This window comes from Eptatretus burgeri, chromosome 7 (assembly GCF_056783735.1).
Source record: "Eptatretus burgeri isolate ZD-2024b chromosome 7, Ebu_testis_v1, whole genome shotgun sequence".
In the NCBI taxonomy this organism is placed as follows: domain Eukaryota; kingdom Metazoa; phylum Chordata; class Myxini; order Myxiniformes; family Myxinidae; genus Eptatretus; species Eptatretus burgeri.
In genome coordinates, this window is record NC_140967.1 from 95,800,797 (window position 1) to 95,816,451 (window position 15,655).

The 15,655-nt window shown below is 40.9% G+C and overlaps 1 protein-coding gene across 7 annotated transcripts in view; it reads right to left on the bottom strand.

The window, feature by feature from the left end:
* Positions 1-222: 222 nt before the first annotated feature.
* NOVA1 (NOVA alternative splicing regulator 1) overlaps positions 223-15,655 on the bottom strand; it is an 81,896-nt gene continuing 66,463 nt past the window's right edge. For all 7 annotated transcript variants that reach the window (XM_085889692.1, XM_085889693.1, XM_085889695.1 and 4 more), the window contains 2 exons: positions 8,790-8,956; positions 223-2,440 (listed from right to left, as the gene is read on the bottom strand). In XM_085889692.1, the coding sequence (XP_085745818.1) occupies positions 1,430-2,440; positions 8,790-8,956 (1,178 nt within the window). In that variant the 3' untranslated portion in view covers positions 223-1,429. The remainder of the gene's footprint in view (positions 2,441-8,789; positions 8,957-15,655) is intronic.

A 15,655-nucleotide genomic window follows, 5' to 3' on the forward strand; every position in this document is an offset into this window, starting at 1 on the left:
ACGTTACTTTTGTTCATAATGGATACAGTAAACTATGTTATAATATACAGGTTTCCCCCTTCTTCAACTAGCAAACAGAATCACGTAGAGTTTCTTAGCTGCCGTATAAAAAGTAGATCCAGGAACACACTACGGAGAAAATAGAACCTTCGGTTGTAGTGCTACCATCGTCGATTCGTGACTTGGTTTTTTTTTTTTTTTTTTTTCTCATCGATGTTCGCCTTCTCATCTCTCCTTCAATCAAACCTTCGAATACATGCCATGAATGGGGGGAATTGGAGCTTAAAATAAATACTACAAGCTTTCAAAATTATCCTCTTGTTCACTACCACAGGTGGCACGAGGGACGTAGCATACTCCGTTATTGCCTCCGATCCTCCGGTCCTTGCCGCCTTCCTTTGAGGAATGATCATCGTGATATGTTTGGTAACTTTTTCGAAGTTTTCTTCTCTCTCTCAATCCTGATTGCCGACGCAGTTGCCATACCGTTCTGCCGTGTATCCTCCTGGCTTTTCGAACACAATATTGCTCAACAGCATTGCAGACGATATTATAGCGTGGGAAACGGACCGTTGTTGTCATTGGAAAGGAACGACGAGGTCTGACAAAAACAATTGACAAAAGGAAAAGATGGTTAAAGCACACGTGAATGCACCATGACCAAAGCAAACGAGCCGTTTTAACATGGACATATCATGAGCTAAATTGGCATCGCTGTGAACCCTCGGTAAATAAGCGGACACTTTCACAATGCACTCTACACCCACAAGGAAAGAAAAAAACAAAACCCCAAAAACAACTGTACATCCACACGAACATCTACATTTTGCAATCTCAAAGATCCCCCTTGCAAAAGCATCCAGTTCATCCTTCCGTGCTGATTCTCAACACCTATTGTGCGGATTCAAATACATCCCCGATGAGAAACTTGCCATCCATAGCAAGAAATGCATGAGGAATTTTTGTAAGGGTTGGCTGAAGACAATAACGTGTTACCATGCTGCGTGTGAATAGTCTCCTGAAAAAAAATTGCTCAAAATGCTTTCGCCAAACCGGTATTCATAAGATTAAGATGGCTGAATGCTTCTGCCACCATCAAAAATAACCCGATGGACCTCATTATCCTAAATCCGCAAACAATAAAAAAATCCATTTTTTTTTTCCACTGTCGGCCACACTGCGTGCCAAGATGGCGACATAAACGATGTCTCTCCATCTGCTTTTGATATTCGCTTCTGTGCCATTGCATGCAACTACTTGAGGCACAGGATGTCCTTCATTTTTTGCAGTAACTAGCCTTCGGTGGAATACACCCCAGTAAAGGCAGCATGGCAGAGTCCAACAGAGGGGCGCTGGATAGAAGCAGAGTCGCAGGGCAAGAAGTGAAGTTTGCAGTGGTAGGGGACACAAGAGAAGTCAAATATAGTATCTAACCAACCTTCTGTGGGTTGGTTGCTCTTAGGCCCTGCTCATACACAATGCGTTGCATAATGAGGTACTGTGCTGCTTGCTGAGCAGCGGGCGGGCCTGTAATTGTCACCTTTCGGTTCCGTGTGCCAGGCACAAACTCGCCCTTCTTGGAGATCTGGATGCGGGCACCTGTCATTTCCTGGTACTCCACAAGCGTCTTGCCTCCCTTACCGAGAATGGCACCGACAAGGTTCTCTGGAACCGCAATTTCAAGCACATCTTTGCCTGCTGTGCCACCCGTTGTTGCTGTGGTTGCACCATCATTTTTCTCACCACCCAACAAGGTGCTCCCCACAAGTGGGGAGGTTGCTGAGCTCAAGTAGCCACCATTTGTGGTTAGACCACCCAAAGCAAAGGAAGAGGGTGAAACAGAAGCTGGAGTTTCATTGGCATAACTTGCTAAGATGCTAGCCACAGCTGTGGGACTCGAACCAAAGATGGCAGGTGCAGGTGCGGCAGCAGCAGGAGTCAAGCCAAGTGCTAGGCCAGGTGCTGGCAGACTGTAACCATAACCAGCTAATGTGCTTAATGCTGAGGATATGGCCACAAGGTCATTTCCACCAAATCCTGAAAGGACAGCAGGGAAGGTGGTGACATTGGCAAGGCCCGAATGTCCCAGGATCCCTGCGCCAGGCAGCACTTCTACAGGTGAGACCGTAGCACCAGCACTGGCATATGGTGAGCCCGTCGGATTGGCATTGGCCACTGGACCCGTCATGCCAGCGTAGCTTATGTTGAGGCAGCTTCCACTTTGTGGATCCTCCTGGATCTTTTGAATGATTAACTCAACGGCACGGCAAGCCTGTTCAGCCTCACCACTTACTGTCGCAACACGTTCTTGAAGGCTGCCCCCCTCAGGCTTCTGCGAAAGCTGAATCCAGGCTCCTGATTGTTCCATCATGGCTTTGACAGTGGCACCGCCTTTGCCAATGATGAGACCCGCCGTGGTGTTGGGGACAATAATCTTGGCCTGCCCAAGGGTAGGAAGTACTCATTTGAATTCAAAATGGCAGAAACAAAGCTGACATTTTAAATATTTCAAAAGCTTCAAAGTAGTTTTCATCGAGGCATGAAATGTAATGGCAATTCTTCATGTAGAATGCATTTCATGCAAAATTTTAAGATTACTAGCACTTATATCAGTAAGTTTTTCACATTCAATACAGTATACTGATTTGATGATGCAACCCACTTAACATCAACTCAACTGATGTGCCATCTACATTACAACGTATGAAGGAGGGGAAGCATTGGGAGTCTAAATTTTGGAATCAATTCAATAAAAAGAAAGCAAAGGAAGGGTATGGTAGGCAAGAATCAGGAGGGGAGTGGAATTGTAGAGGTCTGCATGGGGTATTGGCTGCTGGTTTAAATCATTCCTGAGAGGCGTGGCTGTGCCACTATGGCTGTGCTCCCTTTAGGTTAGAGCAGGAATTTGGAAAATGGCCAAGTTTCTGAGGCTGCCGGTAAAAGCTTGCTTACTCTTCATGAAGGACACTGTGGGTCTATAATACCCACCAACTAAAGCCGTCAGATGGGAACCCCAGTTGAACGTCCATCTGAGGGACGGTGCACACATCGATGCCTCACCCTGCCTGGGAAACACCAGGATGACAGTTTACAGCTGGGTCACGATTCAAACCCAGGCTAGACAGCTCAGAGGTGAGTGTGTGTACCTCTAGGCCATTTTGTCAGACCTTGCATAGAGCAATACTGTGGCACACTCCCCGAAATGATCACATTCATTTGGAAAAGTTTTCATCGACACCAATGTTTACAGAAGAAAAATTAAGCTTGAGGAGGTTTGGAGGTGGGAGGAATGGGGTGTGGAGGTTATCGGAAGAAAAAGGAGTATTTGAGACTTGTCAGGAAAGAGCACAAATTATTTAACATAACCTCCATCCATCCATTGGGACCATACTCTGTGCAGAGCATTGGTGCTGCCTTAGCAGTCTCCTTGGCTATTGGGCACAATACTGGATGGGTTGCCACTCCGACACAAGATCCCAACAAGCTGGTACTCATTTTGCCAACCTCAGAAGGATGACAGGCAGAGTCAACCCCACCTGGTATTAATATTCAACAGCCGAGTGGGATTTGAACTCAGGATCCTTGGATCCCAAGCCCACCACCCGAACCATTTAACCAACACCAGGCATATCACCTCCATATGACCACACATCAATGTAACTATGTGCCTGCAGCATGGAAATATCTCATATCGGATAATTTTAGAGTTAATATGAATGGTGAAACTCAGGATGCCATGCAAATCCATTGTGTTGGCATGTAGCATAACAAATAGGGACACGTAATAGACAAAACACGACATTCTGCTGCGCAGTATAATATGAAAATCTGCCCTGCATCCGCCAATGCGGATTTAAATTTCTCTTGATGAGTAATTACTGCAATATTGAGTCATAAAAAGAGACTTGTAATTGATTTTTTCTCAAGTCCATTACCATGGACTTTGGTTAATTGGAACAATTTCAGTTAAAAAAAACAAAAAACAACTTGACTAATTATAACTTTTTCGCAAATGTTCGAGTTGACAGTTTTGGTCCCGTGTTGATTACCCTACTTTAACAATGTCATTGCTCTTGACTCAACAAGAAGACATTCAATGTTAGGGGAATATAAATAGGAAGTGAGGAACGTCATCTTGGATATGATATATGAAAGAGGGTGGAAGGTGGAAAAACCAACAACACAGTGTAAGAGGAGAACAGGCAAAAAAGGACATGGGGATGCACAACATCAAAACAAGAACAAGAAAAAGAGCAATCAGAGATTAGAGACCCTCGCCAGGACTGCCTTTGAGTGGTGAATATTTATAGGTTTTAGGGTAAATCCAATATGGCTGCCAAACCATGTGACCGATGATATCATATGTGTGAACCTTTTGTTCTTAATGGACAGGAGGTCATACATGTAGGCTTTCACCTCGATCTGTTCAGCCACTTCAGAGAAGATTTTTGAAGGTTTATTTATTTAAGCAATATGGCTGCCAAATTACGTGGCTGATGACGTCATGAATTATAATTTTTTTTCCGTGGACCATTTTATCCCGAGAGGACTCTCAAAATTTTTCATACTGATCGGATGTGGCGTTTTACATATGCAATTATGACGTCATAATGAGGCGCCTATGACATCATAAAAAAAATCACACTCATTCCCTATGAGGAGTACTTGCTATGTGCCAAACTTTCAATTTTTTCCTTGGTGTGGTTTCAGAGATACATAAGTCCAAAGTTTTTTTTCCGTTTTTCCAATATGGCTAAAACACATGACTTATGACGTCATAATCATCATTAAAACATTCTACATGAGTTGTTGCACTAATGGTGAAAATTTCGTCTCAATCTGACAAGCGGTTGCAGAGAAAAACACGAAAGTTCTGTGCGGACAGACAGACAAACAGACAAACAAACAGACCCAAATGCAATACCCTCTCCTCTGGCAAGGGTAACCAGGCCGACACTTGGAAAAGCGCGTACATCTACTAGGCTGAACAGTTTACGTTTTGTAACCCAATGATCGGCCGGATCTGCAGGCAGACTTGAACCAAAATCTAATCAGCTTGTTCTTGTCATCCACCGAACTTTTATCCAAGTTTCGTCCAAATCCGTCCATAACTTGATGAGATATCCTGCTCACAGACAGACATACAGGAGGTATTAATTTTTAATTTCTGCCTCAAATCTTGATGAAGACGGACAAAGATCAGGCAAAATAAGAATTATGTGAAAGACAGATTAAACTTAAAAAGGGAGAGAGGAGATGGAAAATACCAGCAGGAGGCTTTACGGCTATTCCGATGATTGCTAGCATTCCTCCAGCACATCCAAAAATGCAGAAATGGGGTTTCAGTTGATGAGTCACGCCATTCGATCAGGTGTCACGCCAAAGCTACTGATATGCAATTTACATTTCTTAGGATTTAATTTTTTTTTCTTTTCTTGACAAGATGAAGACTCATGGAAGAGCAAGATGAGAGAGGGTACAAAGGCAACGAACTTACAGTGGAGGCAGCAGGGACACAGTTAGACGCAACAAACAAGGGAATGAACGAACACGAAAAGAGGGGGAGAGAGAGAGGAGGATTGGAAACAGTAATCAGCATGTCAGAGTATCAGGTTAGTTAGGGTCGATGTAGGTAGAAAATATCATGGGTAGGAATGGGGGATGACATGAGATGGTGGTGCACCACTTGCTTGGAGCCCTGGAGGGGGAAGAGTGCGATTGAAACAGCCTCCGTGCAAGTTCGTTGCACAAACAGGAGAAATGAGGAACAAAAGAATGGAGGTGGGCGGGAAGCCTGGATTTTTGGGATCGTGATGTAACACATTTGAAGTTTGTATTGATTTTAGTTGTTTTTTTTTTTTCTTCACATTACACAACAATTTGAACTTCAAATTGTTAAATCAAGCAGGCTAATGCATCAAAAGGTAAACCGATTATCTTAATCACAGAAAATGCATTTTCGGATTGTCTGAAGAAATGTCTGAACTGAGTAACAGGATGTAACTAATTGTATTGCCATATTAGGAATATCCCAGGGCGGATGGGGACCACAGTAACTGCTGTGCTGTTGATAACATTTACATTTACGAACACCCTGCGAAGTGAGAACCGCAAGAAGCGAACTCTCATTGAGAGAAAGCCGATGCAAATCATGCCATGAGCTTGTGGGTTTTGGCAGAAGGAATGGATTCCTTCAAGATGGAAGAAAAAAAAATGCTTTGACTAAAAGAAACCACAATGACAACTGTTGTAATCTCACCACCAATTGAGAAGAGAGTAGTGTATGTGACGTGTTCGATCCTGGAGAGTTACCAGAATCCTCTTACTTCCTGGAACCCGGCTGGCATGTTGTACCGTAACCTCAAGTCCAAAATCTTAAACAGCACAAGTCACTGCAGATCGTACCCACAAATCATATCTTGTCAATTGATGATTCAGAGGTGATTTGCATCAAAAAAATTTTTCTGGATGAATCGTAAGCGAATCTTTTTAGATCTTTCCATAAATGAAGTGGGAAGCTGAATTTGAGGCGGTGTTATCTGGCAGGGAAAGTTGGGACGATGCATGTTTGAATGTCATGTTCATGTTAATTTGTCTATCTTGTTATGTTATTCAAGCCTTTTCATGTAATCTATTCACCGATTCCTTTGAGCCTTACTCAGAGTAGAGATAATGAAAGATGGAGCATTGATTTGCAGGAACTAATTTTGCAGGGATTTGCAGGAAAGTTCGTCGCTTTCCATCCTGTCATTTTTAAACATCAATTTTTCAGTCTAAGACCAATTCCCAAATATAGTGACTATACATGGGTGCTGAAGTGTTCTCTTACAAAAAAAAGCTTCAACAAAGGAGGAGGCCATTCGGCCTATCAAGCCTGCACAATGGTTGCCAAACTCTGTTTGTTCGTGCATGCTCTATCCTTTTCAAATGCTGAGCATCAAGGAAGAGAGAAGCACATACCATTATTTAAAGTCTTTGGTATGACTCAGCTGGGGTTCCAACCACCAACTCCCAGCAGATGGTCTAATCATTTCGCCATCTGAATCTGGTTCAAGTGGAGAAATTTTGATCTTTGCCATTCACAATCCCAATCCCACTCAGCATCAAAAACTAGATAATACAAAACATATATATTTCTGTTCTTTTCTTGCATATGCTATGAAGTACTCCTTGAAAGAATATTTTGCGATAAATTGTTTATCTTTTCAAAGGTCTATTTTTTTTTTTTTTTAAAGTATGAAATAGTCAAATCAGGTGTAGCAAGAGTTCTCAGGAACGTTTGTGAATATATATTATGGCCATTACATGATGCTGAAGCTGAACGGAGACATTATAATTGTTTCAAGCCTTTGACAGCTGCGAGAAGACCAAAAGGCGATGATGCAAGTTTATCACGGTTTGTTCATCCCGCACCCCACCATCGCTAGTTTTCACTCCTAAAAGTTAATAAAACAACCCCATTTATGTCCCTGTGCCTTCCCCACTGTTCTTATCCCCACACCTCCTTCTCCATTATTTATATACAACTGAGGTTTCCTTAAGTTTTGCTGCAGAAACGGATCTAGATCCAATGAATGTGGTGTGGAACTCGTGCACAGGCATGATGGGCCAAATAGCCTCGCTTAACAATGGATGCTGCAGCATCAGTGACATGGCTTTCTGCATCCTGTGTTACTTTAAGGACCAGTCCTAATGCAGTGCTTCTGCGTCCTATCGTATATGCATCTAAAAAGGGAAATAATAACTTGCAGTGAATGTGAAAATGCATGTTTTGTCAGCCCGTAGATTACGTGGAAGAATGTATGAGATTGGTCATCTTCCTCTCTACGAGAACTTCTTCTTCCTCTATTATGGAAAAGTACAAACGTTTGAACACTCAATTGCTGTCTGAACAATCCTGCACAGCAGCACACCACTACAATTTTCAAAAAATCAATTTGTCTCATTTTATGCCTGCTGTTCTCCAAGATTCGAAACAGGCTGGACTCCTGAAATAAATCAAGTGTGCACCGCATTGCTTGAGAAGCTATAATTTAAACAAAAAAAAGCAGCAATTGTGTTGGCAGGAATAAAGAACGAATGAAAGGGAAGCGTATTTCATTCCTCTCGCACTCTTTCCCAATCCGCAGGTGAGCGAACGGCTTTTTCAATTTTACACCAGACCAAAGGCTCTTGGAAGAGCTGCCACCACATCAAGCGCACATACATGTAGACAGAGAGACGTTAGACAATGCCAAAATTACCTTCAGACAAACGCAGCCAGTGGCCGTGGTAGGGGGGAGCATAATTTCCCAGGGCATGATGCCATCTTGTAAGGTCATTCTTCTCTCCGTAGTCAGTGGGGCAATTTAAGGAGTAATTCCCCCCCATACACACACTCCATGGGATTCCAACTCACAGGATTAATCCATGCTCTATCCTCTAAATGCTGAATCTCAAGTAGAGCGCGGAGCATTTTCAAAGTTTTTGGTACAACTTGGCCGGCGTCGAGATCAAACCGCTGACCTCCCACCCTCAGAGCAGATGCCTCCAAACGTAATGCCACCGACAGCTACCAAATATTTCCTTGTTTAAGCTACCAAATACTGCAAGATCTCCTCAATTAAAATGTATTCAAATGCTAATCAATTTACTTTTCATTGCATTAGAATAAAAAATAATTACATTAGCCTAAATGTAATCACCAGGGCTTGTTTGAAGCGAATTAAAAAAACATAACTTTTACATCCAAATTCAAGGACTGTTCTTTATTGCATGGGCTTTGTCTGAGCTACAGAGAAGTGGTGCACCTGTTTGATGCGGTCAGGGCTCACTGCTGTCTGTGGCTGGAGGATGTTCACAGGCTCTGTCTTGCCACCATTCGGGGGCATCTCGCGAATTTTCTCGGCGATAAAGCTGTGAACACCGTTGAGCGCCTCCACAGATCCTTGGATGAGAGCCACTCGTTCCGTGGTCCCTACGGGCCAGAATAAACACATTTTTTTTAAGTACGGTATCTCTCTTTCTCTCCAGAAATTAAACCACTCATGTAATTACAATTGCTGTATATGTGAGTGGGATGTAGATTCGTGCTTCCACGAGCATTTCTGTAGCCATTTATGCATCTGAAGTATATTTGTGCACAAGTAGGTACACTTTGTATGTGTGAGCAAAGGTGACGATTACACAACATCATTTCACCCAATCAATCTCCCCATCCATCTTATTAAGTCATTATCCCTCCGATACTTGACTATAAGTTGTCTCTGAATACTGAAGAACGATCAAATCAAAGTGAAACATGCATAAAGTTTTGAAACCTTAAAAGTAAAATTGGATCTGATCATTATAACTTTTGTTTTTCACCGAATGTCCCTTGTATGCAGAAATATAAATAAATAAATATATATGTATATGTATATGTATGAAAGTATGTTGTATGTATGACATATGTATGTCATATGTTTCATTTACTACAAAAAGATTTGATGTAGAAAGCGAAAAAATTTAGGGATTAATGAGGGCACCCTGAAGTTGTGAATTGTGCAAATTTTGTTGGATTCCATAAAGTTTTGAAAAAAATATGTTTATTTGCATAAAAATGAAATAATGCACATTTAAGCAGAACACATGTTTTAAGTTTTTGCTTCATATACATAAATCAGTTTATCTTTGGGAGTGATCAAGGCAATGGCCTGTTGCTATACATCACCCAAATTAAGGGATGTGTCAAAAGAACTTGTTGCCCTCTCAGAACAAGACGCCCGCAGGGCGAGTACTCTGCTGGTGTAAGATAAAGCAGAAAAATTAAAACTCCCTCAGTGAGGTTTCTCTTCTGTTTAATTTATACAGTTGGTTGTAATCTCTTTTCGCTCAGAGGTACGCACATTCGCATATGAGCCGTCTTGCCTGGGTTTGAATCTCGGCCCAGGTGCAAACTGTCATCCTGGTGTTTCGCAGGCAAGGCCTCGGATGGACATTAAATGGGAATCCCAACTGCCATGATTAGTTCAGAGACCTAAAATATCCCATGGTGTCTTAAAGATGCAATAATTTGAAGATTAGGCGAGTTATCACCGGCACCCTGAGGGAATTACAATCTCTTGCCCTCTTCTCTTGTTTCAGGATTTTGTTTTGAGGACCAAGTTGTGGATGCTTTCAAGTTTAATCACAGCAAACCTTTTTTTGGTATTCTGGATATTTCTCTCTTTATTTTTACACTGTGCCAATGATATTCTGGATATTTCTCTTTTTGTGAATACCATCACATCTGGTCCACTATTTGTTGAGTGTCGTTTCCTCTGTCCTCAACACAATTGGATACTTAAAATCTACTCATTCTGATTCGTTTCCCCAATCGTCACATTCATTTTGTTTGCCTAAAGGTTTCAAAAGTTTGCAATTCTGTTTAATGAATTAAACCATTAAAATAGCATGAGATACAATTCTCCACATTGGTTTGGATTCAGAAAAGTTCATTGGTTCAGTGATATTCATTAAACATAATTCTAGATTTTTCGAGATATTAATACTAGAAGGGCACTCATTAGAATGCATACCTCTGCCATGTAATGCCTGATCCACAAGAACATAATGGGCCCATTACATTTTGGAAATATCATGCTATACAACACTATATCGTTTTTGGCCCCATCTCTTAATAGTGAAGAATCACTTAATTTAAAAAAAAAAATTCTCGTGGCCAGATCCAGATTCGGATCTTCACCAAAATCGAATCAATTCGTCGTGGTCACACGCCCAACCCATCTGTAAAGTTTAATCCGAATCCGACTCCAACTTTTTGAGATATTGTGTTATATATTAGTTTAGCCCTATCTCTCAATGATGAAGAATCACTTATAAAATTATAAATCCAATCAGTTCATCCGTGTCACACACCCCACCAAATTTCATCCGGATCCGTCCACAACTTCTTGAGATATCCTACACACAGACAAACAAGCAAACAAACAAGCCGGTAGGCGACATGGGTGGTCGCTATATAATTGCATACGTCATAGTTTTTGATGGATCGGGCTGAAATTTTTTGACAAAGAGGTTGATTATAGTGCGCATAAAAGCACGGAAGCTGATTTTTGATTTTCGAAAAAAAATATATATATTTTTCGGATTTTTTCAAAAATTTCAAAGTCCCATTGATAGGCAACGGTGCTCAAAAGCATAAACTAGATCCTGGTATCAACCTACCAGTCAAGTTTAATCAAAATCGGTTGACTCCTCTGGCCTCCAGAGCTGTCCATGACATACATACAGACAGACGGAAAACCTGAGAATAACGGTAGTCTAGCGACCACCCAACAGACAGAGAGGGGTGAAAACATAACCTCTTCACCTTCGGTGGCGGAGGTAATTATCACTCTAGATATATCAAAAGATATGAAACATTCTGGGTATTAATTTTAAAAGAAAATGGCACATCACTAAAGGTTTGGAGAGCGCAGTGGTAACTCCTTTGCGAAGGGTTCAAAAGCCTTCTGGGCACAGCTGTGCAGAGAATTCTGGGTATTTCCAAGAGAGCAACAGTGGGTTAGGTCCTGAGGGACAGCACTGTAGTTTCTTGTGAATGAAACTTCCAAAACAACTGAAATTTACAGGAGATTAAAGTGCACTGTATAATCGTGCAGAAACATTTTTGATTATCGTAAAAGGTTGGAAAATGGACATGGATTAGTCATGGGGGACGAACATACTTGCGTGAAATCAAAATTTAATGACTCCTTTAAAGACTATTTCTGTTGATTGGTTGATTTTAGACAGTTACCACATTGTTGTGTGATATCACAGCAGAAATGTTTGTCGATATTTAAAGTGTGGGAACTATTACTGCTTCACTCCTGAAAATGCAATAAGGAGTAGGAGGAAGTCAGAGGATTCCAAAATAACATTCTTTCACCACCTGGAATTATAAAACGTAAGACCCTGGGAGTGGGGAGGGAACAGGTTCCAAAAGAACATTAGTTCACACCTGAAGTTAAATGATGCAGGCCCTTGGGATGGGGGAGGTTCTAAAATTACTAATTTCATCAGAATATATTTGGGATAGGAAGTGATTTCCTACCCCCACCTCATTCCCCTACCCACAATCATAAAGATATGTCACTGTGATTTCTTTATCTTTACCCCACTCAAGGAACATTTGGGTATCATCGAGTTTCAAAAGCGATGACGATGTGAAGACAGATGTCCTAAAATGACTGAGCACCTCTCGTGAATATTTGATGCTTCTGGCATGAAGGTGTTACCACCCTGTTGGGACAAATGTGCAGGTACAGTAGGGGAATAACAGGCCGGATCTGGATTCGGATCTGAACCAAAATCGAATCGGCTTGTTATTGACACCTACCCAACTCATATGCCTGGTGTTGGCTTAATAGTTAAGCTGGTGGGCTTGGGATTCTCGGATCCTGAGTTCAATTCCCACTTGGCTGTTAAATTAATACCAGGTGAGGTTGACTCTGCCTGTCATCCTGATGAGGTCGGTAAAGTGAGTGCCAGCATCCTGGTATCCTGTGTCGGAGTGGCGACCCGTCCAGGATTGTGTCCAATAGCCAAGGAGACTGCTTAGGCAGCACCAACGCTCTGCACAGAGTATGGTCCCAATGAATGGATAGACCCAACTCATCCACTGAGTTTCATCCGAATCTGTCCGTAACGTTTTGAGATATCGTGTTATTTATCATTTTTGGTCCTATCTCTCAATGGGGAAGAATCACTTAAAAAAAATTCTTGGATCTTCACCAAAATCGAATCAATTCATCATCACACACCCAACCTGCCCACCAAATTTTGTCCAAATCTGTCTCCAATTTTTTTGAGATATCCTGCTCACAGACAAACAGACAAACAAATAGACAGACAGGGGTAAATACATAACCTCCGTCCACCTTTGTTGGCAGAGGTAATTACATAAACGACAAACTCACTTTCAAGTTTCCTTAAAAAGTGAACGGTGATCTTGAATCATCCTCATATCACAGGGGAGTGAGTGTTTCCATGAAACTGTCGGTTTGTATGTAGGTCGATGAATATCAGTACCTGCTGTATTAATGTCTTAACATCCAGGCCTTTATTTTATCCCTTTGAATTTGGAATTTTTCCATAAAATAAAATAATATTTTTTTTTTTTTTGCAGAATTGTATGTACCTCAAAGCCATTTAATAATCTATTTATGAAATTTGGAGCTCTGTTAAAACTTTTTGGCAAATATAGAACGTGCTTGATGAGCAAATGAATCACTAACTAAACAATCATATCGGAACGTGTCAAGTACGAAGAGGCATGATAAACTCCACCTAGCCAATCATGGACCAGAGATGGCAGCACCTGCAACAACAACAACAAAATTGACCAAGGTGATATTTTAAAGGTACATTCCTGCATCAAAAATAAATAAATGAATGAATGAACAAACAAATAAATAAATAAGGAGGAAAATCAATAATAATCAGAATGCAGTTAATCTCGAATTTCTTTTTAAATTCCTTGCCCGCTGCACTTTAACGTCGAACAAAAGTTTTGAGATCTGTTTCTGTTTTAAAAAAAAAGGTATTGATCTGCTTTTGACCAAGTTAATCCAGTTCAGGTTTTGATTTGCATAGAAAGCTACGCACTTCACTCTTCTCCCACGACACACACATGGATGAAGCAATGCAATAAAATAGCAATTCTTGTCGCACAAAACGAAATTCCACCTCTATCTCCATGTTGTGGACAACAGCGATTGGTAATAAGTTATTGACCGGAATATGCTCCGGGCAAAGTGTTATGGTGCTCTTCAGCAGATGGTTTTACAAGCAGGTCAGGTGACAAGAGTGGAAATCCTCCATGATTCTTGAGTAGAGTGACTTTTGTTGAAAGAGGATTCAAAAGATTGAAGATCGGTCCATTCACTTGGACTGTTTGGCATATTCTAATTAACCCATGGCTCGTGTCACTTGGATGGCATCCCAGGTTTAAATCCCAATAACGAAGTAGATTTGTCCACACATGTCCTTGTAAATAATGTACGACATACACTGATCTCCACAAATATCCATATCCGACATGTTATTTATGTATAAGCTTGACTCCATGAGCTTTAGGACAATGTGGAAGCAAAATAATAATTTTGATAGTTTCCATTCAGGCACAATATGATAAATATGACATGGTTTTTGTATATTTATATGAAAAATGGATATCAGTCATCAAAAGTTTGCTGAAAATTAAAAAAAATATATGTATGTATGTATGTATGTATGTATGTATGTATATATATATATATATATATGTATATGCATGTCCGAAGACAAACTCCGTCCGGAGTCAAATACCTCCCAGACGTGTCTGGAGACAAACACCGCCCAAACACGTCCGGAGACAAACACTGCCCGAATACGTCCAGATACAGTGACAGAGAGAGAGAGATGTGTGGGAGGGTGCTGCACTGTATTAGAAGGGGGCAGAGTGAGAGAGGGAGTGAGAGAGGAGAGGGTGGGGGGTGGGGAGATTGCAGAGAGAAAATCCATCCATTCATCCATTGAGACTAGACTCTGGGCAGAGCGTTGGTGCTACCTCGCAGTCTCCTGGGCTATTGGGCACAACCCTAGACAGGTCGCCACTCCGACACAGAATACCAGCAAGCTGGTTCTCATTTTGCTAAGCCAACACCAGGCATAGAGAGAATACATTATGATATATATATACATATATATATATATATATATATATATATATATATATATATATATATATATATATTAGTGCTTGGCCGATATCGGCAATTTTTCAGCAACTGGCAGATTGGAGTCGGTGTGATTACTGACTACAGTATGTACTGTATACAACCCAAAAACCTTGATTACATTTCACCTTTGTTTTTCGGGAATTTCAATGAAGAAATTATAAAAACGATGTTGCATTTTAAGCATTTCAAGGAGATGTGCATGAACATTAATCTTTATAAATAGTTGCCAATCGTCATGTAAGGGATGGAAAAATATTTGGCTCAGGAATTTAGAAAAGACGTTAATTGGGCAAACAGTTCCGAGTTCAGGTGTTATCAAATATATTTTGCTTTGAAACTCACAAAGAGAAACCTTTGGAAAAGCCATCATAATAATAAGATATGGGATGAAACTTTGCCACCACCAAGCATGCAGTAAAACACACACACCGACGGAGAGTCCCTTTAAAATTCAAATGTACCCATATGTACCATGTAACTTGTAGCAACTGCCGACTGTACATCCCGATCAGGACATGAATTGCACTGCTATCAACTACATGGAGCTAGTTAAGCGGCTTAAGCACTCTATAAAGCACTCCAATTAAACGGTTGATAAGGAACAGCTCACTTGGCACGCGATTAGCAATCACTGAACCGTCATATTAATTACACCTCCCGGAGTAACCCAAAATATTGAATCTGACCAAATTGGACAAATGAATGCTTTTTTAGAAGTCGCAACTGCTGCCAAGTTCAATTCTGGAGCTTAAATTTTGTAATTTGGCTTAGTTTCAGAGATATAGCAATATTTTTTTCTGAAAGTCAAAAAACGACATCCAGGAAATGGACTTATTGAGAAACAAAATGTGGAAATTTATTTATTTGTTTCTTTTCAATATTGATATGAAGCTGATCATGGAGGAGCTTATACATACATAATACACAGG